We start from the raw sequence: 22881 nt of genomic DNA on the forward strand, positions 1-22881 counted from the left end.
TTATACAAGTATGTAGCTTGGGAACAGCCAAAGGGAGAGATGCACAGGGCAAGGACACTGAGCTTCCATGCCCTCTCTAGGCACGCTGCTCTCCTGATCTTTTCAGGTTCACCAACCTGGAAGCTCCCTAAATCCTACTCTTTTGGGTTTCTGTGGAGGCTTCATGACATAGGAATGATTGATGAAATCACTGGGCATTGGCTACTGACTGATTCAACTTCCAGTCCCTCTCCCCTCCCCAGAAGTCAGAAGGGGGCAACTGAAAGTTATAACCCTCGAATCACGGTTTGCTCCATTGGTAACCAGGCCCACCATTAGCTGCTTTCTAAGAGTCGCCATACTAACACAACAAAAGACTTTAATCACTCTCAACACTTGGGAAATTACAAGAGTTCTGGGAGCTCTGAGCTAGGAACTGTGTAGAAAGACCAAATATACATGAGAAATATATTTTGACCATCTAGATGACCGAATAAATATTTCTTATAAATCACAATATTACAGAGATTTAATTTATTTCATTTTTATATTATAAATAATACTATCAACATACATTAACATAAATTTTTGTCTACAATACTGAATCTTTCTTTAAATGGCTAAGTGTCAAGCATTTTCATATCCTTGCCACATGACTCTCCAGAAAACATTGTACTGAGATTTCGTTTTTGCTAACACTGAGTAGTTGTCTTTTCAATTAGTGAAAATAAGGTAAAACAAGAACACATAGTGGACAGAATTATAAACTAGTACAGTGTTTCCTGGAGAACAGTGTTGGAAGTACATGAAAAACCTTGAAACTAGTACTCAGATGGGCAGTTCTCACTTGGAGTCTCTTGTCATTTTAATCAGGTGACAACTAAGACTGGACACATACTATGACCTCTTTGTTCCCATGTTTAGAACATCGGCTGGGATAACTAGGACTTCTGGGGGCTGGCTGCACATCTCTCCCTCATAAACATGCTCTTCATGTGGCTAGCTCGGGCTTCCTCACAGGATGATGGTCTCAGGGTGGCTGGACTTGTTACACAGCTGCTGACTTCTACTAGAGGAAGCTTTCTAAAGAAACCCAGGTGGAAGCGGCAAGAATACTTACCCACTTAGTCTTGGAATCCATTCAGTATCATTCCAACTGCATGCTGTTGGTCAAAAGCAAGTCATAAAGACAACTCAGATTCAAGGGGGAGAGACAGCATGAGGGTGCAAATCCTGGGAGATATAAAGGGATATGTATGTATAACTTTTTTTTAATTGGTGTTTCAGATAACTTTTCAAATTTTAATTGGCTGTTTATAAACCATGACCTTAATTCTCAAGCTGCTATGAATGCTTTTCATTTACTACAGGAAGAACCTGAAGAAGGAAGGGCAAGTATTTATAAGTCAGTGATCCTCAACGCTTCGAAGGAGATGATGTGCTTCAGTGACTATCCCATCCCAGATCACTATCCTAACTTCATGCACAACTCCCAGGTCCTGGAGTATTTCAGGATGTATGCCAAAGAATTTGACCTTCCAAAGTACATTCAATGTAAGGTAGGGAATTTTGTGGGTACCTCTGTGTTTGAAGTTGTTTGCAAAGTAAATGAATAACGTGTTCATTTGGCAGTACTTATGTGCAGCTTTGTTTCATGTGCTCGTGTATTTGTCCAAGAGACTCCACACTGTGTCTTCTCTCTGACTGAAAAATATCTGTGGGAAAGTCCCTCTTCTATGTATTTTGACCACAGATCCAGGTACAACCTTCATTTCATTGCCATCATTCTGTATCATTTGATTACAATAAACAAATGAGAACTGACAGGTATGGGCACTTTGAAAGCTTCTGGTGCCACAACTTGTTCCACAACTTGCTACTTAGCCTTTTATGCTTTCTGAAGGGCTTTCCAATGCGTTTTTTATGTGATCACGACAACCCCATGAATTAGTTATTGAACAGTTATGAGAAAGCAAATAAGTTAACTCTGGTGTAGAAGAAAGAACACTGAATTGGGAAAAAAAATCTTAAGTTCTAGTCTTTGTTGTGCTGCTAATCTACTTGTGACTTCAGGCAAGTAAGTTCCTCAAGTTTGATATGTCTTAGTTTTCTTTGTAAAACAAGATGATTGTAGTATATCACCTCCTTGGTTCCTTCCTGCTGTAAAATCTTCCATGATAGTTCTATCATTTTAAGCCATGACCATAAAAGAACCAGTATTTCTGACAGCTGGCAAAAGGCCCAAATCTTCTACTTTCTGATCATTCTACTAAATCATGCCTTTTTCTATTTAACAACAAAATTAAAAATGGCAATATCCAGTGACAACTTCCAAAGTCAGTCATTTATAGCCTAGTGGTGCTTCTCTTCACTTGTTAAAAACACTTAGGTCTGTTACCACATTAAGCAGTGAAGAAACAAATACCAAAAAAAAAAAAAAAAAAAAAAACCGACAAAAGAAAAAACAGTGATTTAACAGTCTAGTTAAAGAGACAGAAAAGTGAAAATTTCATTGGAAGCATAATTAATAAAAATACAGAGTGACAGGGTGATAAGTGCTCTGAGATACCTTGCAGCTCAGAGGTGGGACACTTAACCCATCAGAGCTTGAATTATCAGGTACCAAGGACGTTTTCTTAGAGGAGGTAACACCAAACTAAAAGTTGAAGGGTGAGTATCTCCAAATGAAGAAAGCATAAAAGGATGATCCAGGCAGAAGCACCAGCCTGTGTAAAAGTAAGAACACTATAGAGAGGAACTATAAATAATATAGGATCACTTGGGTATATAAGAGTGGTATCTCTATTAGTCCATCAAGACATTATGGTCATCCTAGAAGCACAAAGGACATACTCTTAATGTTTCCTTAGACTAGGTAGAGTAACCTGTATTTGTTTGTAAAGCTAAAAACTGTACCACTGATTATCCCATCTTGTATCTTCTTTCTTTCTAGTTACTTGTAAAATGGGCATTTATGGGAGTCAAAGAAGTACATTTACACAAAACATGAGCCACTGAGATGTTTTTCTACTCTGTTAGGAAAGGGAGCCTTATTAGCTCAGTCACATGTTTAAGATTAGACAGTGAGATCAGAACTTGAGATAAGAAGGCATCAGAGGATCTCAGGATGTCTGGGAATATGGGGAGGAATAGGCATTTAGTGCATTGAGTGTCTTAGAAACACAAGAGAAGCCCAAATTTTATTCAGGTATCATATTGCCTTAGGGTATGGTCCAAGAAGGGCTTCCCAGGTGGCACAGTGGTGAAGAATCTACCTGCCAATGCAGGAGACACAGCAGACTTTGATCCCTGTGTCAAGAATATCCCCTGGAGGTGGAAATGGCAACCCACTCCAGTATTCTTGCCTGGAAAATCCCATGGACAGAGAAGCCTGGTGGGCTATAGTCCAGGAGGTCACAAAGAGTCAGACATGATTGAGTGACTGAGCATGGCCTAATGAAACTAGGAATTTGCACTTTTCTGGGAGAGGACAGTGCAACATTAATTTCCCAACTCGTTTGAATTAGGGTGCCTCATGAAAGTTTTCTCAGTTTGACCAAGGTATTGGTGGTTGTGATGGTTTAGTTGCTAAGTTGTGTCCTACTCTTGTGACCCCATGGACTGTAGCCTGCCAGGCTCCTCTGTCCGTGAGAATTTCCCAGGAAAGAATACTGGAGTTGCTTGCCATTTCCTTCTCCAGGGGATTCTTTCGAACCCACGGCTCGAACCCTGGTCTCCTGCATTGCAGGTCGAATCTTTACCAATTGAGGCATGGCCCAAGAAAAGTAGTCATTTGTGCTCTTCTAGAAGGAGAGGATACTGCAACATTAGTCTGCCAACTCTGTTTTATTTAGCTTGCCTCGTGAAAGTTTTCTCACTCTGACCGTAGCCCCAAACAAAAAAAGTTCTTATTTGTAGAGTATGAAAATCAAATATCCCTGCCTTAGCCCTCTTATGTGGTATCTGCCCTATGTGTAACCCCCTGCAAAGACAGACCTGTCAGGGAAGATGACCACTGCATAGGCTGTGGCTTCAGTCCCCTGTGGTGACCCCTTTTCTTCTTAGACCACTGTGTGCAGTGTGAAGAAGCAGCCTGATTTCCCCACTTCAGGCCAGTGGGAGGTGGTCACGGAATCTGAAGGGAAAAAGGAGATGCATGTCTTAGATGCAGTTATGGTTTGCACTGGCCATCACACCTATGCTCACTTACCCTTGGAAAGCTTCCCTGGTAAGTAGCCTACTAAGGAGGAAGACCCTTGAACCATGCCTGTGACCTGGTCCCTAAAGAATGGTCTGAGTGATTCCTACCTTGGGATGAAATAAGGCTTATCCTAATTCTGCATATTCTCCTGAAAAATGTTGTGGTAACTTGTATTAATAATATTTGGGAGGTAGAGGTAACAGTAACATGGAGAACTAGAGGAATATTAGAAGGCTTTATATTTAGTTTCACGATGATTATAGTTTTTCTAAGGATAAAAAGAGTTGATCTGCATTAGATTGAATGAGGGCTTTTAAAAACATTTTATTGGTGTATAGTTGATTTAAATATTGTGTTTTGAGAATTTTCTGCTATATAGCAAAGTGAATCATATATCCACTCTTTTTTAGATTCTTTTGCCACACCGGTCATTACAGAGTATTGAAAAGAGTTCCCTGGGCTATACAGCAGGTCCTTGTTATTGCTGTTTAGTTGTCAAGTTGTGTCAGACTCTTTTGCGACCCCATAGACTGTAGCCCACCAGGTCTTTTATCCATGGGATTTCTCAGGCAAGAATGCTGAAGTCAGTTGCCGTTTCCTTCTCCAAGGCATCTTCTCAACCCAGGAATTGAACCCGTGTTTCCTGCACTGGCAGGTGAATTCTTTACCACTGAGCCACCAGAGACCCCTTATTAGTTATCTATTTTATATACAGTAGTGTGTATATGCCAGTCCCTGTGTCCCAGATTATCCCTCCCCCACTTTTCCTCACTGGTAACCGTAAGTTTGTTTTCTATATCTCTTTCTGTTTTATAAATAAGTTCATCTGTGCAATTTTTTTAGACTCCACATATAAGAGATACCATATGATATTTGTCTTCCTCTGACTTACTTCAATCAGTTTGACAACCTTTACGGGCATCCATGTTGCTGCAAATGATTATTTCATTCTTTTTCATGGCTGAGTAATATTTCATTGTATAAATGTACCACATCTCTTTATCCTGAATGAACACTTTTTTTTTTTTAGCAATGGAGGAAACAAACAGAAATATTGAGTTTATAAGCAAGAAAACAAAGCTTAAAGAAAGGGTTAAATTACAGTCTTTGGCCTGGATTTTCATTTTGAGGGGAAAAAAATACTATGTATGTGCTCAGTTGCTTAGTTTTCAGCTCTTTGTGTTACCACTGGAGTGGGTTGCCATTTCCTCCTCCAGAGGATCTTCCCAACCTAGGGATTGAATCCAGGTCTTCCTGCATTGCACATGGATTCTATGTATACTCTAGAGTATATAAAAAACATATATACTACAATTGAAATGGAAGTAGGTATTACAGAAGATGAAGAGAGGGTGGGGTGGGCAAAACAGGCAAAGGGGATTAAGAAATACAAACTACTAATTATAAAATAAGTCACAAGGAATATAATATACAGCACAAAGAATGTAGTCAAAATACTATAATATTGTTAGAGAAAGAAATGGCAACCCACTCCAGTGTTGTTGCCCAGAGAATCCCATGGACAGAGGAGCCTGGTAGGCTGCAGTCCGTAGGGTCACAAGGAGTCTGACAGAACTGAGCATCTAAGCCACTATAATATTGTAATAAGTTTGAATGTTGCATAATCTATAAAATATCAAGTTACTGTGTTGTACATCTGGAACTGATATAAGTCAACTACAAAAAAAAGAAGAAAATGAAAAGACAAAAGAGAATGGAGGTTTTCTGAAGTAGTTTGGATTTGTGAGTCCACAAGTCCAAAATACAAACAGATCCTGAGTTCAGCAGACTACTTATGATAAGGAAATCACAAGGTTTGACTCTGGGGCTATGGGAAAAGAAACATGCAAAAATATTCAAAAAGGTGACAGTGCACTTGAATAAAAGGAGAACACATGGAGAATATATGCATAAACTCTACACACTGCAAAAGCAATTGAATGATTTAACAAGTAAATCAGATAAACCATTACCCAGCAATTATTTTTCCTTCTCTTGTAGGAATTGAGAAGTTCAAAGGACAATACTTCCATAGTCGAGATTATAAGGATCCAGAGAGTTTCACTGGAAAGAGAGTCATTGTAATTGGCATTGGGAATTCTGGAGGGGACCTGGCAGTGGAAATTAGCCACAGGGCCAAACAGGTTTGAATTAGTAAAATTATTTACTTTGCTTCACCAAGGAAGCTGCAGGTGGACCCAACAGAGTATATATACCTGCACAGAGCCCATCTGTGCCAATGGCAAATGTAGGGATTGGTTGTGTTGCCTCAATTGGCAACATCATGATTGATGATGTGACTGAGCCAGGTTACAAGTTAAGATTTCCATCATTCATCTGGCCTCCCTCTAAGGAATTCAGACATGACCAAGGACTGTGCCCATAATCTCACTCAGCTGTTTCTTCGGAGTGTGCCTCTGGCTTTGTAAGACCAAGTGATTGCTGGGAGAGCTTGTTGGAATGCAGCATCCACAGTGTGGACCACCTGTTGGCCAGCATAAGTGCTAAGCTCTTATTTTGAAGGAAAGTGTACTGGGTCATTGAAAACTTTTCACTCATAGGCTGGTAGGGGAATTTCCCCCTTTGCTCTTCTTCATTCCCCAAATGAAAAAAAAAAAAAAAAAGCAGTCTAATCCTCTAAAGACAACATGGACATCAGTATGAAAAGCATCCATATGATAGCGCATGCAAGCAGCTCTCCCCAGCTTCTGCGTACAATTAGTTAACATAGAATAACATCCACTGTAAAGCCATTTCTATGTCCTTGAGGGTTTTCTTTTTTTTTTTTTTTTTGTATCATAGATTTTGAACTGGGAAGAAAGTATCTTCATTATAAATTCCTAGAAAAAGACATCATTGTCTTTATGGAATCATAAAGATTCATGTCTTTATGGAATCATAACTTTTTTGGCATAGTTATATGCCTGGTTGTTCTTCAGTAACTTTAATGAAACATACATTTTATTTATTTATTTTTTAAACATACATTTTAAATTATTTTTATTTATTTATTTAAAAAAGATAAGCTTTTTAAGTTTTTTTTTAATTAAAAAAATGGTTTTCCTTTTTTTAAAAAAATGTATTTGTTTATTTATTTTACTTTACAATATTGTATTGGTTTTGCCGTACATTGATTTGAATCCTCCATGGGTGTGCATGTGTTCAATAGAAGTTTAATGCCACAACTTTGTTAAATGACCTTTACCTAGAAACTCCATTCAATAACACTTCTCAAGTTTATCCCCATCTATCACCACAAAATTGATTTTATATGTTACTCCATGAATTAGTTCAATAAGCATTTATTAGGAAACAGGTATATAAATAATAAAGGGTAAAAATGTATGTGGGTGTTATGATAAAAGAATGTTCAAAGTATATGGAAGGGACCCAAGGCATGAGCTTTCTTTAATACCATTGGCTTGTTAAATTGTCAGCTATAGAGAAGCTTGGCCTTACAAGCACTGAAGAACCATAAATTGCCAAAGAACAAGGCAGCAAGAGTGGGTGGAGGTAAGGTGGTTATGTTTCTGATAAAGGTTTGTGACATATGTATTACTGTCACTATTTTATACATAGAGAACATTTTACTATTTTTTTAAATGGAGGATAATTGCTTTATAATGTATTGGTTGAGAACTTTTAAACTGAAGCTCTGAGCATTTACATTACTTATAACCTGTACTTTAAAAGTTATATAGACTGCACACAAAATCATTTGATTCCTAAGACCATGCATGCTCGTTCAACTGTGACATATAAACGTGCTTAATTATGATCATGCTTAAGGTCACCGTTGGTGAGAATACATGTATGAAGTATATGATCATCCCTCTGTAGACAGGTCACCTTTTAACAGGAGGACTTAAACAAAAGACCATAAAACAAGGACTTCCCTGGCAGTACAGTGGTTAAGACTCCACTGCAGAGGGTATGGGTTCAGTTCCTGGTTGGGGAACTAAGATCCCACTTGCTGCATGGCATGGCCAAAAAAAAAAAACAAGAAAAGCCCCAAAACAATGTACTTAAATAGCTTACAACCCTGGGAACTATCTCTAGAGAGTGTTATAACATAGACAAAGTGATGCTTTTGCCAAGTAGCTGAATACCAAACTTCTATTAGCTCTGAATGTGGACTTGAGCCAGCAGATGACACAGAAAGAGTGACCAGCTCCCCTGTTGTTCTACTTGCAATTTTCAGTTTTTCCCTTAAATAACTGAAACATTTCTTAAGCACACGCTTTGGCGTAGGTAAGACTTAGGTTAGAAATTCAGCTCTACCACTTAGTAGCTATATGAGTTCAGGCAAATTATTCATTTTCTCCATGTTTCTCATCCATCAAATGGACATAACATTACCTACCTCAAAAGGTATTTAATTATTGATCAAATAAAAATACAGATAAAGTACCTAGTACAGTGACTAATGGGTTATAATTCTCAATAAATGGAAGTGGTGATGATGACATGCTGGGAGCTAAAATATGTATCTGCTATACCTTCCACCTTGGAGAAAATATATTCTGAAAGACAAAAAATCAGAATATACAATGTTAAATATCAGTATAATTGATGTTTTTTGTAATAATGCAAACAACGTCAAAGGCCAAGAAAAGATTGAAGGTTTTAGATTAAATGACTTCCACTTGCTGTCAGGTTGACTGTTCCCTGATTTTAAATGAGTTGGACAGGTGATAAGTGCTAGAGAAGTTCAGAAAATGGAGAGAAAATTATCAGCCAGAATGATCAGTGGTATGTTCTGGAGGAGGGAGACTTGATTCTGGATCTTAAAAAGGAGTAAGCTTTGGAGAAGTGAGGGAATAGGGGGCCTTTCAGGGAGGCATAATGACATTAAACAGAAATGCAGTGGTAGTTTACAGCAAGATATATTCTTGTCCAGTGAATATACCAATTTAATTGTAAGCTTAGTGTTTGAGAAGAAAATGGCAGGAAATTTAAATAAATAAAGAGATGGGCAGGGAATAAAAAGCTAGATTAATGAATTTGAACTTCATCTTGAAAAAAATGGGCTCCCATTTCTTCAGAGAATGGCAAAAGCAAAAATTATTTTTTTCCCCATCCCTCAGGTTTTCCTCAGTACCAGAAGAGGGGCTTGGATCGTCAATCGTGTAGGAGACTATGGATATCCTTCTGATATAGTTTTCTTAACTCGATTTAATCTTTTGCTGAAGAAGATTGTTGGTGAATCAGCAGCAAATAGACATTTGGAAAAAAAGATTAACCAAAGGTTTAATCATGAAATGTTTGGCCTGAAGCCTAAACACAGGTATGATCCAAGGCTTGGAGTTGGCAGTGATGGCCAAGGCAAAGTATAAGGGCTGTGCCCACAGGCTAACAGTAGAGCTTACCTCTACCTGTACATGAAGCAGATGCAGGGTCAGAAATCAGATTTCTACCTTGCCCCCACAGAAGTCCAAGATCTACTGGTCTGTAATTTTCCATCTAGAATTCTCCTTGGCGTTAACCATTTTATCGTTCTCCAAGGTACAAGTTCTTTTTACATGGTGCCCAACAGCAGCAATAAAATGGTAGTAGAGGGCAGTTTATCCTTCATTCATCCCACAAACAACTGAGCATCTGAGCCAATCATTAAACTGGCTTGAGAATACTGAGACTGAAGACCTAATAGTAATACTAACATCTTACCTTTTTGAAGACTTAATATAAGACAAACACGGTGCTAAATGTGTTACACGCACGATCTCATTTAGTCCTCACAGTAGCCCTATAGGTTGGTACTATTTTGATCTCCATTTTGCAAATATGAAAATTGACACGGAGAAACTAACTTGCCCAAGATCACATAAGTAATAAATGAGAAATGGCTAGTTCTTTAAATACTCTAACAAGAAGACAGGTGGCAGAATATGACATGATAAGAGAAATGCATGGAGATTGTGAAGGACAGAAGTCTTCACACAGAAGTGGACTGTGATGGCATTTCCAGAGGGTGATTTTAAATGCTTTTTACTCCCTCCAACTTTTAATTTCTTTAATGTTTAGATTTACTTGCTGTAAAATAGTAAGTATAATGAACACCCATATACCCTTCATTTAGACTGACCTATTATTAACAGTTCACTATATTTCCTTTCTCTCTCTTTCTGGAGGTATACAGATCCATACATATATAGTATCTATATATACATGCATGCATTCATACATTTTTTCACCTGAACTGTCTGAGAGTAACTACTTGTAGTCAATAAGACACTTTACCCTACATTCTTTAGCATACATTGCCTAAGAAAAAGGGCATTCTTTTACATAAACATAATATGTTTAGCAAACTGAACATTGATAAAGTACCATTATCTATTGATAATATATTGCATATTCAAATTTCCCAAATTGTTTCAATAATATTTGTAGCTTTTTGTTTTTTGGCCACACTGCATGGCTTAAAGTGCAGAGTCCTAACCACTGGACCACCAGGGAATTCTTTGTAGCTTTTTTATTTTTAAAATCTAGGATTCTGTCAGGTATTACACCATTGCATTCAGCTGTCATATCTCTTTAATCTCTCTCAATCTGAAATAATTCTCTTCTTTTAACATGGATTTTTTTTTTTTTTTTTTTTTTTAAGAATTGAAGCCATTTGTTTTGCAGGAACTCTCTAAAGTTGGACTTTCATAGTTGTTCTTCCTCTATTATATTTAGATTAAATGGTTCTGGTGCAAATACTCATAGGTTATGTTGTGCCTTCTTGGTGGATCACATCAGGAACCAAACGACCACAGGTTATTGCATATTAATGATGTTAAATTTGATCACATGGATTTGGTAGTAGCTACCAGGTTTCTCTTCTGTAAAGATATTTTTTTTCTTTGAAATTAATCAGTGGGATGATACTTGGAGAGTGTGTTTCCCAACAAACTTTCAGCCATTTATTTGACCCAATTATGGAAACTGTAGCATCCAAAACTTTGGGAATCACAAAAATAAACTGAGTCTTTATGAAATAACAGAGGAGATAGTCAAACACATAGGGTAAGGAAGTAGCATTCTAAGTACAAGGTCTTAGAATAGCAAGAAATACAATATCCTGTAAGACCTGCACTTAGTTTGGTTAGGCTAGACTATTAGGCAGAGATAGAAGAGTGCCTGGGGACATCTCCAGGTGTGCTGGAGATAAATAAAATAAAAAGTTTAGAATGAAGACAGTCCAGAGCCATCATCGAAAGGTTTTAAGCAAGTGAGTGACATAATAATAAATACATTTTTGAACAGTCACTCCCAAAATAATGTAGAACACAGATTGAAGGGGGATGGAGCAGGAGGCCCTGAAGACAACTCTAGCAGTCCGGGTGAAACAGAGAATGAGTAAAACTATCCTGAAGACGTTTAAAGGAGAAAGGGCGGCCTTGCTGACCAGACGTGAGACTCAGGTCTGTGATTTGGGCGACAGTGTGGAACTGTGGTACTGTTAGTGAAAAGGAGTGAGTTTGGAGAGAAAGATGAAATGATAAGGTTAGAATGAGAACAGAATCACAAACCTAAAGGTTTGAGTCAAAGAATTGCTAAATGCAGCAAGCCAGTAATACTGTTTAAACAGACCAGTTCCTGAGAAGAGGCCAGCTCTGTCTGAACATGACAGGCTGAGGATTCTCAGAGCCTGTTAACACAGTATCCAAGGATTCAGACTGTTTTTAGAAAGGTCCAAATTCTGCAAACCTGTCTTATTTTTTTGTCACCTTATCCTATGCTATTTCTGGGAAACACTACTTACCATAGCCAGAGGATCTCAAGGGAGTTCATAAAAAACCGTATTGATGTGAATCCTAAAGTCCTAGGCTGCGGGACCTTAGGCAAGTCACTTAACTTCTTTAGTCCTCAGTTTCCTCATCTATAAAACCTGGATAGTGATAACTGGCCTGTCTCCTTCATTAGGTTCACATTCATGTATGTAAAATCAATTTATAACTGTAGATTTCTATACACATGTAGTTCATTATACAGTTTGGAAAATGATGGTTCAAGTCTACCTTCTGGTTCTTTGAAACTAAAATGAGACTCAATAGGATGCTGATAATACAGTTCTGCAGACTTTCTGACATATGGATAGAAACCACTAGACTCTGGCCTTATTATATCACCAAGAGCATTATTATTCCTTGAGAAACCATACATGTACTTTTCAAATAAGACCATTATTCCCTTACTTCTCCAATATCTTCCCTTTCAATGCCTGCCACAGTCCAACATCTACTCTGAGATCATCCTTATCTTTATCAAGCTGGTATATATTAGACCCTTCCCAAATTTCATGAATAAAGGGAAACTATTGGCATATTGATTAACCACCTCAATCAAAGCAGAATTTTATTTACATGGTAATGATTTCTCTCTCTCTCTCTCATGATCTCTCTCGTTTCTCCTTCTTTATCATCATTCACAGAGTTTTCAGTCAGCATCCAACAGTAAATGATGACCTGCCAAACCGTATAATTTCTGGCTTTGTGAAGGTGAAAACAAATGTGAAGGAATTCACAGAGACAGCAGCCATATTTGAGGACGGCTCCAGGGAGGATGACATTGACGCTGTTATCTTTGCTACAGGCTATAGCTTTGCATTTCCTTTTCTTGAAGATTCTGTCAAAGTAGTCAAAAACAAGGTATCCCTGTATAAAAAGGTCTTCCCTCCTAACCTTGAAAAGCCAACTCTTGCAGTCATAGGCTTGATCCAGCCCTTGGGTGCCATTATGCCCATTTCAGAGCTCCAAGGACGCTGGGCCACTCAAGTATTTAAAGGTAAGTGACCATGTAAGATGATTACCTAATTACTTAGCAGTATATTTAATTATGTTTGTGTTCTTGCTTGTAAATAGTCAGATAGTATGTATGATTATAACAGTGCCTGGCACAAAGTTAGTGCTCAAAAATTAATTTTTGAGGGAATATAAAGTAGTAATTTATAACCATGGACCTATAGCAAAATCTCCTGGGAAAATTTCCCAAAATAGGCATGTTTTGCTGGTGGTATTTAGTTAATAAGTCTGAGATGGAGCTGATATAAAATCATTGAGACAATGTTCCCCAGGTGATTACAATGTGCACTCCAGATTAAAATCCACTCTTCTAGATGTTAGAAAACTGATACACATTTGTGAAGCAATATTCTTTCATTATAGTTAGAGAAAGTCAAATATAGAAGTGTGTGACTTGATTTCAGCAAAAAATTAAGACCAGGTAAAGACTAGTCCAGAATATAGAAGATTCAGCCACTCAAATTCTCAATTTTCCCCCTTTATATTCCCTTTTTCAGAAAGTTTTGGCTACGAGACCATGAGAAAAACTTGGGGGTTTGGGGTAGTAGGTTCAGTATGAATTAGCAGAATAATGTGGCTTCTAAAAGACTTAATTATACCTGACATCATTAAAAAACTATAATACCCTGGAATTTACAACATTCTTCTCTGAACTGGTCAGACCACACCTAAAGATATTTTAAAAGTGAAACTGGAGTACATTAAAAGGAGAGAGATAAGAATGGTTAAGGGATTAGAAAATGTGCCATTTGAGGTACTAAAAAGGAGCTGACATATAGAATCAGGGATCAGATCTGATAGACAGAGTACCTGAAGAACTATGGATGAAGGTTCATAACATTGTATAGGAAGCAGTGATCAAAACCATCCCCAAGAAAAAGAAATGCAAAAAGGTAAAATGGTTGTCTCAGGAAGCCCTAAAAAGAGCTGAGAAAAGAAGAGAAGTGAAAGGCAAAGGAGAAAAGGGAAGATATACCCATCTGTATGCAGAGTTCCAAAGAATAGCAAGGAGAGATAAGAAAGCCATCCTAAGTGAACAATGCAAAGAGAGAGAGGAAAAGAATAGAGTGGGAAAGACTAGAGATCTCTTCAAGAAGATTAGAGATACCAAAGGCACATTTCATGCAAAAATGGGCATAATAAAGGACAGAAACGTTATGGACCTAACAGAAGCAAAAGATACTAAGAAGAGGTGGCAAGAATACACAGAAAATCTATACAAAAAAGATCTTAATGACCTAGACAACCATGATGGTGTGATCACTCACCTAGAACCAGACATCCTGGGGTGTTAAGTCAAGTGGGCCTTAGGAAGCATCACTACAAACAAGGGTAGTAGAGGTGACGGAATTCCAGCTGAGCTATTTCAAATCCTAAAAGATGATGCTTGAAAGTGCTGCGCACTCAATATGCCAGCAAATTTGGAAAACTCAGCAGTGGCCACAGGACTGGAAAAGTTCAGTTTTCATTCCAATTCCAAAGAAGAGCAATGCCAAAGATTGTTCAAACTACCACAAAATTGCACTCATTTCACATGCTAGCAAGGTAATGCTCAAAATCCTTCAAGCTAGGCTTTAACTTTGTGTGAACCAAGAAATTCCAGATATACAAGCCAGATTTTAAAAAGGCAGAGAAACCAGAGATCAAATTGCCAACATCTGTCGGATCACAGAAAGAGCTCGAGAATTCCAGAAAAACATATACTTCTGCTTTATTGACTATGCAAAAGCCTTTGACTGTGTGAAAAGTGAACGTTTCTCATCATGTCTGACTCTTTGCAACCCTATGGAATTCTCCAGGCCAGAACACTGGAGTGGGTAGCCTTTTCCTTCTCCAGGGGATCTTCCTAACCCAGGGATTGAAGCAAGTTCTCCTGCATTGCAGGCGGATTCTTTACCAGCTGAGCCACCAGGGAAGCCCCTTTGACTGTGTGGATCACAGCAAACTGTGGTAAATTCTTAAAGAGATAGGAATACCAGACCATCTTACCTGCCTCCTGAGAAATCTGTAGGCAGGTCAAGAAGCAACTGTGAGAGTCAGACATGGAACAACGGACTGGTTCCAAATTGGGAAAGGAGTATATCAAGGCTGTATATTGTCATCCTGCTTATTTAACTTATATGCAGAGTACATCATGCAAAATGCCAGGCTGGATGAAGCACAAGCTGGAATCAAGATTGCCGGGAGAAATATCAATAACCTCAGATATGCAGATGACACTGCCCCAATGGCAGAAAGTGAAGAGAAACTAAGGAGCCTCTTGATGAAAGTGAAAGAGGAGAGTGGGAAAGTTGGCTTAAAACTCAACGTTCAAAAAACTGAGATCATGGCATCCAGTCCCTTCCCTTCATGGCAAATAGATGGGGAAACAATGGAAACAGTGACAAACTTTATTTTCTTGGGCTCCAAAATCACTGCAGATGGTGACTGCAGCCATGAAATTAAAAGACGCTTGCTCTTTGGAAGAAAGGGTATGACAAACCTAGACAGCATATGAAAAAGCAGAGACGTTACTTTGCTGACAAAGGTCCATCTAGTCAAAGCTATTGTTTTTCCAGTAGTCATGTATGGCTGTGAGAGACCATAAAGAAGGCTGAGTGCTGAAGACTTGTTGCTTTTTAACTGTGGTGTTGGAGAAGACTCTTGAGAGTCTTTTGGACTGCAAGGAGATCCAACCAGTCCATCCTAAGGGAAATCAGTCCTGAATATTCATTGGAAGGACTGATGCTGAAGCTGAAGTTCCAACACTTTGGCCACCTGATGTGAAGAAGTGACTCACTGGAAAACGGCCTGATGTTGGGAAAGATTGAAGACAGGAGGAGAAGGGGATAACAGAGGATGAGGTGGTTGGATGGCATCACTGACTCAACGGACATGAGTTTGAGTAAGCTTCGGGAGTTGGTGATGGACAGGGGAGCCTGACATGCTGCAATTCATTGGGTCACAAAGATCGGACACGACTGAGTGACTAAACTGAACTGTTTCAGAGTTCTTATAAAAATTACAGCTTCTTCCCTGGTGAAGACCTCATGGTAGTAGAGAAAAAGCAACAATGGTGATAGATGGGAGTGAAATCTAGTACAGCCACTCTGGAGAACAGTGTAGAGATTCCTTAAAAAACTGGAAATAGAACTGCCATATGACCTAGCAATCCCACTGCTGGGCATACACACTGAGGAAACCAGAATTGAAAGAGACACATGTACCCCAGTGTTCATTGCAGCACTGTTTACAATAGCCAGGACATGGAAGCAACCTAGATGTCCACTGCTAGAAGAATGGATAAGGAAGTTGTGGTACATATACACAGTCAAATGTTACTCAGCCATTAAAGAGAATACGTTTGAGTCAGTTCTGATGAGGTGGATGAAACTGGAGCCTATTATACAGAGTGAAGTAAGCCAGAAAGAGAAACACCAATATAGTATATTATCGCATATATATGGAATTTAGAAAGACAATAAAGATGACCCTATATGCAAGACAGTAAATGAGACATAGATGTAAAGAACAGGCTTTTGGACTATGTGGGAGAAGGAAAGGGTGGGATGATATGAGAGAAGAGCATTGAAAATGTATATTACCATATGTAAAATAGATGACCAGTGCAAGTTTGATGCATGAAGCAGGGCACTCAAAGCTGGTGGCCTGGGACAAACCAGAGGGATGGGGTGGGAGGGAGGTGGGAGCGGGGTTCAGGATGGTGGGACACATGTACACCCATGGCTGATTCATGACAATGTATGGCAAAAACCACCACAATATTGTGAAGTAATTAGCCTCTAATTAAATAAATAATTTTTTTTTTAAATTAGCAAAAAAAAAAAAAAGCTTTTCCAGATTTCCCCAAAGTTCTTTCATTTTTCTTCTTTTTCTCTTCATTTTTTGGCCACACCATGGGGCACATAGGATCATAGTTCCCCACCAGGGATCAAACCCATGCCCCCTGCATTGGAAGCATGGAGTCCTAACCACAGGGACTCCCAGGGACTCCCAGAGTTCTTTCATTTCTTATTTCTTTAATTCTATCCAGTAGATTTGTATTCCTTGAGCGCTGGACCAGCAATCCAATGCAAGTAACCCATTAAGTTAGCTAACTCCAGTCATATTAAGTGGGTCTTTTACGTGGGTCAGTTAAGTAAGAGGAAAAAGTTGCATTAAAATAGGCCACAGCACCTTAGTATACTTTGAACAAACAACTGAGACTCTTCCAGAATAAGTGAACTATTGAGAGGATTAGGGAAAAAGCATTTGGAAGATTCTGCATTATGGCTGTGGGATTAAGGGCTTTTAGGGGAATAGTATAAAAAGCCCAGTTATCTATGCTAGCAGAGTTTAGTGCTAAGTCCTCCAGCTTTCAACACTGGAAGAAAGAATCATCAGAGAATCCCTATAAATTTATCAAACTTCCAAAAGGAACCCTGAGTTTTTTTCTAAGACTCATACCCCTACACTCTACCTACCAAATTCTTGCCTTTCTCATCTCTGAATTATACCCTCACTGTGCTGACTTTACGCCTTTAGAATCAGCTAGTTTCACACATGCCCAGCTCAGCCTGTCTTCTTGCCTGACGTGTTCTTTCCTAACAAGTCCCATTTCCTTTCTTCCTTTGTTCTCTAGAATTACTCTTCTCTTGTTAAGGAAATATTACACCTTTTCTGGAACACTGAGTCTGCTTGCTTGCCTTGACCAAAATCTAGTATTCTTTTATCTTTGTCTCTTTTGTAACCTCTCAAGAGACCTTACAAGGATTGCACTTTCATTTAGTAACTTTCTTCCTTTGCAAACCATATGAAGTGAAACAATTCTCTGGATCACAAGGAGGCATTATGTCATAGCATGGCATTCAAGTTCCTTCACAAGTTACTTCACATGCTGGTTTTTCAGGCCCCTCTTTCACTACTTTTACCATATATCCTCTCATCTTCTAGATCCTACAATCTTCTAGATCTTCTAGCTGGCTTAACCCACTAAGAGCAAACATAGCTCTTTGTTTTTCTGGCTGCCTTGGGTCCTCCTTGCAGGGCACAGGCTTCTCTAGTTGTGGTGCGAGGGCTTAGCCTCTCTGCTGCATGTGGGTTCTGAGTTCCCTAACCAGGGATTGAACCCACATCCCCTGCATTGGCAGACAGATTCTGAACCACTAGACCACCAGGGAAGTCCCCTGAAAGTTCTTTAAATGAAAGAATCAAGTTTATTTGCCTTTGTCTTCCAAGACTAGACCAATGCCTAGCACATGGGAGGCAGCCAATAAATCTCTATTCAATGAATGCAAGTTCAGCTTTGGTGGTTTTCTGAACTCTACAGTTGTTGTTCAGTCCCTAAGTCGCGTCTGACTCTTTGCAACCCCATGGACTGTAGCAGGCTGGGCTTCACTTTAGAGTTGGGTTTAGAGTTGGATACAACCAAGGGAGGAAATGAACAGGCTTTTTCTACACAAATAAGGAATAAAGGGGAAGGCAAAAAAAGACAGAGAAAACAGCAGAAGCAAAGGCATAAGGTCTGAGTACCTTTAGAGTTGGCTCAAATTTTCTATATGGCATAGTACCTATAAGTTCTGGGCATAAAGCTAATCATTGAAATTGAGAGTTTCCATGTTAGTGCTTTCTTACCTTTGTCTAGCCATGTCCTTGGTGTTGGTGTTAAATGCCTGCTACTGGAACTCTGTGCATTGGTGCATAAATGTATTTGTTAAGACTGGGTATTATGAGTTGCCTTTGACCTTACCCCTCACTCTCACCAAATAAAAAAGTTTATAAGGTAAGGTTTATTTCCCAAGAGACTTAAGGCATAAAACAGATTGACAGTTTATTTTTACTTCCTTCTCTCTGTGGTATAAAGCCCCTTTGTGACTGAGTCTGAGTACAGATGTGTTTCCCATCATCCTCCCACCCTTTTACTTTGAGCCTAATTTTTCATATACTTTTTTATCATTTTCTCATGTCCATATCTCATTTCCCATTTGAAAGACTATTTTAGGGAGGAGGCAGATATTGGTTGGAAAGCAGATTAGGAGAAATTTCTTCCAAAGACAAAGTGGGAAAGAGTAAGCTACCAAAGTTAATATGATTATATTCTGGTGGTGGAAGGGTAAGGTGATCAACTGAATGTGTAACTTCCTTGGTACAGAAAACTAGCCTGTATTCCCTCCAGTTCTCCAGAGCATGGTAATTGTTAATAGGATTATTATTCATACTGAGGTAATTTTACACTTAAACTTTTTATTTTTTTTCTCTTTAGGGTTAAAGACATTGCCCCCAAAAGGTGAAATGATGACAGAAATAGCTAAGGGTCACGAAGCTATGGCAAAACAGTAAGAATTCTCCCAATTTTTCCCACTCAATTCTTAATAAGGGCAATGTTGTACTATATTTATTTTCCTTGTGTTCATTTAAGGATTTAGATATTTTGAAGGAAAGGAAATAATAGTCTGTGACAACAGAATAGAGAAATACCACCAAATGATTTGAGTATGGATGGGAAAGGAGAGAAGAGCTGAAGAAAATCCTATGTGTAGGGCCTAAAAGAAAAGTCAAGTAGTAAAAAGCACATGGAGAGAAAACCAGGTATGTTATTTTGGCAAGAATCACTGGCTGCCAGAGAAAGGAGGGGCAGCGATGAATTAATGAGAGGTAGATACGGTCAAATTACAAATCTGTAGGTAGACTTGCAGATCTGCAGAGGTCATTTGCTGGCTGGCCTGTGACAGCATACTGAGGCCACAGTCGCTCTTGGTATGAATAGTCTATATGATCTGGGAAGGTGGTGCTCAGTGCTTATTTAGCAATCTGAGTTTCAGAACTTAAGCTTATTCACTGGGTGATTTTTATTTGAACAAAGTTGATGTTGATCAAGTCCTAAAAGTCAGAGGCACAATCACCCCATGCCCAAAGACATGCTTTTCTTCAGTTATGTGATTATACCAGTGTGGGGAGGAGGAGAAAGTTTTTATTTAACCCTGATACCCTTTCTAGGTGCCCCCCTGTTTTCCTCCTTCCTTTCACTGCCAAGCTTCAGCAATATAAACATTCTGTATTCCATGCTTTCACTTGGCACCCTTTTCTCCTTCCATTGTAACTTCCATCCTTATTCCTGCAATTGCTCTCTTAAGAGTTATCTATGAACAACTTAATTTTTCTTTCACTACTGTTTCGTGCTTTTTAACACCTCTTCCTGCTTGGAGTGCTTTCTTTCCCTGGCACTATTTATTATTTTCATTATTCATTATATTTATTATTGGGCTTCCTAGGTGGCTCAGATGGTGAATAATCTTCCTGCAGTACAGGAGACTTGAGTTCCATCCCTGGGTTGGAAAGACCCCCTGGAGAAGGGAATGGCTACCCACTCCAGGATTTTTGCCTGGAGAATTCCACGGACAGAGGAGCCTGGTGGGCTACAGTCCATGGGGTCACAATATTATATTATTTAAATATTTTATTATGTTTATTATTTAGTATGTATTTATTATCAATTATATTTACATCAGGTATTATATTTATTATATTATTTAAATATATTATTATTTCCCCATCTCAATTTTCCACCTTCCTTCCTTTGACTTACCTTCCGACTGTGAGCACTGCCTGAGGATAACATTTAACCTTTATTGAGGGTCAACTTTGTGCAAATACTAAGTGTTTTACATGTATGAGCTTATTTAATTCTTGAAACAATCCTACAAAGCAGGTACTAGTGTATCTCTGTGACATCTCCCTGAATACTACAGTTGTTGGCCCACTACATGCCTGTAAACCCATGAGCTAACACAACACCCATAAGGGAAAACTCTCAAATTCTTTCCTGTCTTACCTTCTTCTATTCTAAACTTTAGTCCCATTTCATAAATTCCTTTGCCTATCTATCAGTTCCTCAGGAATTCTATCTTACCAGTTCTATTTCAAATTTATTTTCTATCATTTTTCCTGCCCTGTTTTTTATAGTTTCTTTTGGCATTTCTATTTTTATTTTAAAAAATTTGTTTTGGCTGTACAGCATGTGGGATCTTAGTTCCCTGACCAGGGATTGACCCCATACCCTCCTTTCCTCTCCCCGCTGCCCTGCATTGGAAGTGCAGAGTTTTAACCACTGGGCTGCCAGGGAAGTTCCTTTTCCTGTCCTTTTTGGATTTCTAGTAAGCCCATCTAATCACAGTTAACCTGACTTGACTTTTCTCTTATTTTTTTCTGCCCCACTGTTCTTTCTTTTTGTAGAGAAAGTAAAAAGAGAAAGTCATCAGTTAGCTCTTAAATCCCACTGGCTTCCCAGATGGCACTAGTGGTAAAGAACCCACCTGCCAATGCAGGAGATGTAAGAGATGTGGGTTCAGTTCCTGGGTGGAGAAGATCCCCTGGTGGAGGGCATGGCAACCCACTCCAGTATTCTTGCCTGGAGAACCCCATGGACTGAGCAGCCTGGTGGGCTACAGTCCATAGCGTCGCAAAGAGTCGGACATGACTGAAGCGACTCAGCATGTACTTTTCACATAGGTATTGTACTGTTACCACATTATCTCTCCCCAAAGCCCATTTTGCTCTTCAAATCTGCACTTGGTGTAATCATTCCATCTGGTTCCATTTGGAGGAAACTTGTAGGATAAGTCATCCTCCCCCTCCTTTCAGGATTCCAAATTAATGTTGGTCCTGGGAAGTCCTGCCCTTTGGACTCTACCATCACCTCCCTCATAAAGTAAGTGAGGATCCCAAACTTGAGAATTTTTGTGGTGCGTTCTTTCTGACAACATCAGAGTCCTCTGTATCTCGATCTGCTATGTTTGCTTCCATATGTCCACCCTTATTTTCTACAACATGCTTCCTCTACTGTAGGTAGTGCCCACGAATATTCTGTGCTCACATTCTATCCTCATTCTTGCTTTCTTCCTTCACTGTGCCATTCCCTTGACTTGTAATGCTCTCCTCTTTGTTCTTACTTTATCTATTTCTTCCATATCCTTCAAGAACTTATCATAGCTCTGTTTCAACTACCCTCCTCTACATTTCTATTTATCAGCCTAAAACCACATGATTTAACAAAGTCTTAAATTCTTCTCTGTTTCATGTGTACCTGTCTACTCCAATAGATTATAAGGTCCTTAAGGATAGAGACAGGGTCTTAGCTTTCTTCTCTGTTTTCTACAGTTCCTATCCCCATATTGAGCCAATAGCAGACACTCAGAAAGCACTGATTGATTGAATTGTTAATAGGCCATGGTTTCTGTCTTCTCTGCTTCAGGTTTGTGGAAAGCCAACGCCATACCATTCAGGCAGACTATATAAGTACCATGGATGAGCTTGCTGATCTGGTGGGCGTCAAGCCCAATCTGCTGTCCCCGGCCTTCACTGACCCCAAACTAGCATTCCAGTTATTTTGGGGACCCTGTACTCCAATGCAGTATCGTCTACAGGGTCCTGGAAAGTGGGATAGAGCTCGGAAAGTGATCCTCACCACAGAAGATCGTATCAGGAAGCCACTAATGACAAGAATAGTTGAAACCGATAATTCCAAGACTTCGACAATAACAATGGCCAAGTTTATGTTGGCTGTTGTTTTCTTTGCTATGATTATAACCTATCTGTAGCTGTTCCATTGTCATGGTCCCAGTTTTCTTTGAAAGCTGAATCTGCAGATGCCTTTGGAGCCTGACAAGATTCAACAATGTTCATTGTCCAAAAAGAGATCTTTCATATTGTCCAGAAATCTACTTTTCTTTCTCTTTCCAAAGCATTCATTCTTTTTCCTCTTTTCCCTACAGTGAAATCTCAGCATTTCATTTGTATTGACTTACTTCCCTTATTCTTATGACTCATTACATTTTCCTTCCAGTCATTCCTGGACCATGAGCTTAGATACTCTTTTAGTCATCTTTGTTTCTCCTTAGCAGAATTCCTGGCATGTGGCAGGTGCTTAATAAATGT

General features: G+C 39.0%; 1 protein-coding gene across 1 annotated transcript; it reads left to right on the plus strand.

Moving 5' to 3' along the window:
* Window positions 1–1197: 1197 nt before the first annotated feature.
* Window positions 1198–22881, plus strand: FMO5 (flavin containing dimethylaniline monoxygenase 5). The gene is made up of 8 exons (XM_061168431.1): window positions 1198–1233; window positions 1350–1538; window positions 4045–4207; window positions 6182–6324; window positions 9268–9467; window positions 12600–12952; window positions 19211–19283; window positions 22199–22881. Exons 1-8 carry the CDS (start codon window positions 1198–1200, stop codon window positions 22542–22544), a joined length of 1503 nt encoding a protein of 500 aa, XP_061024414.1. The 3' UTR covers window positions 22545–22881.

The sequence above is a fragment of the Dama dama genome, chromosome 20 (genome assembly GCF_033118175.1).
Source record: "Dama dama isolate Ldn47 chromosome 20, ASM3311817v1, whole genome shotgun sequence".
Lineage (NCBI taxonomy): Eukaryota > Metazoa > Chordata > Mammalia > Artiodactyla > Cervidae > Dama > Dama dama.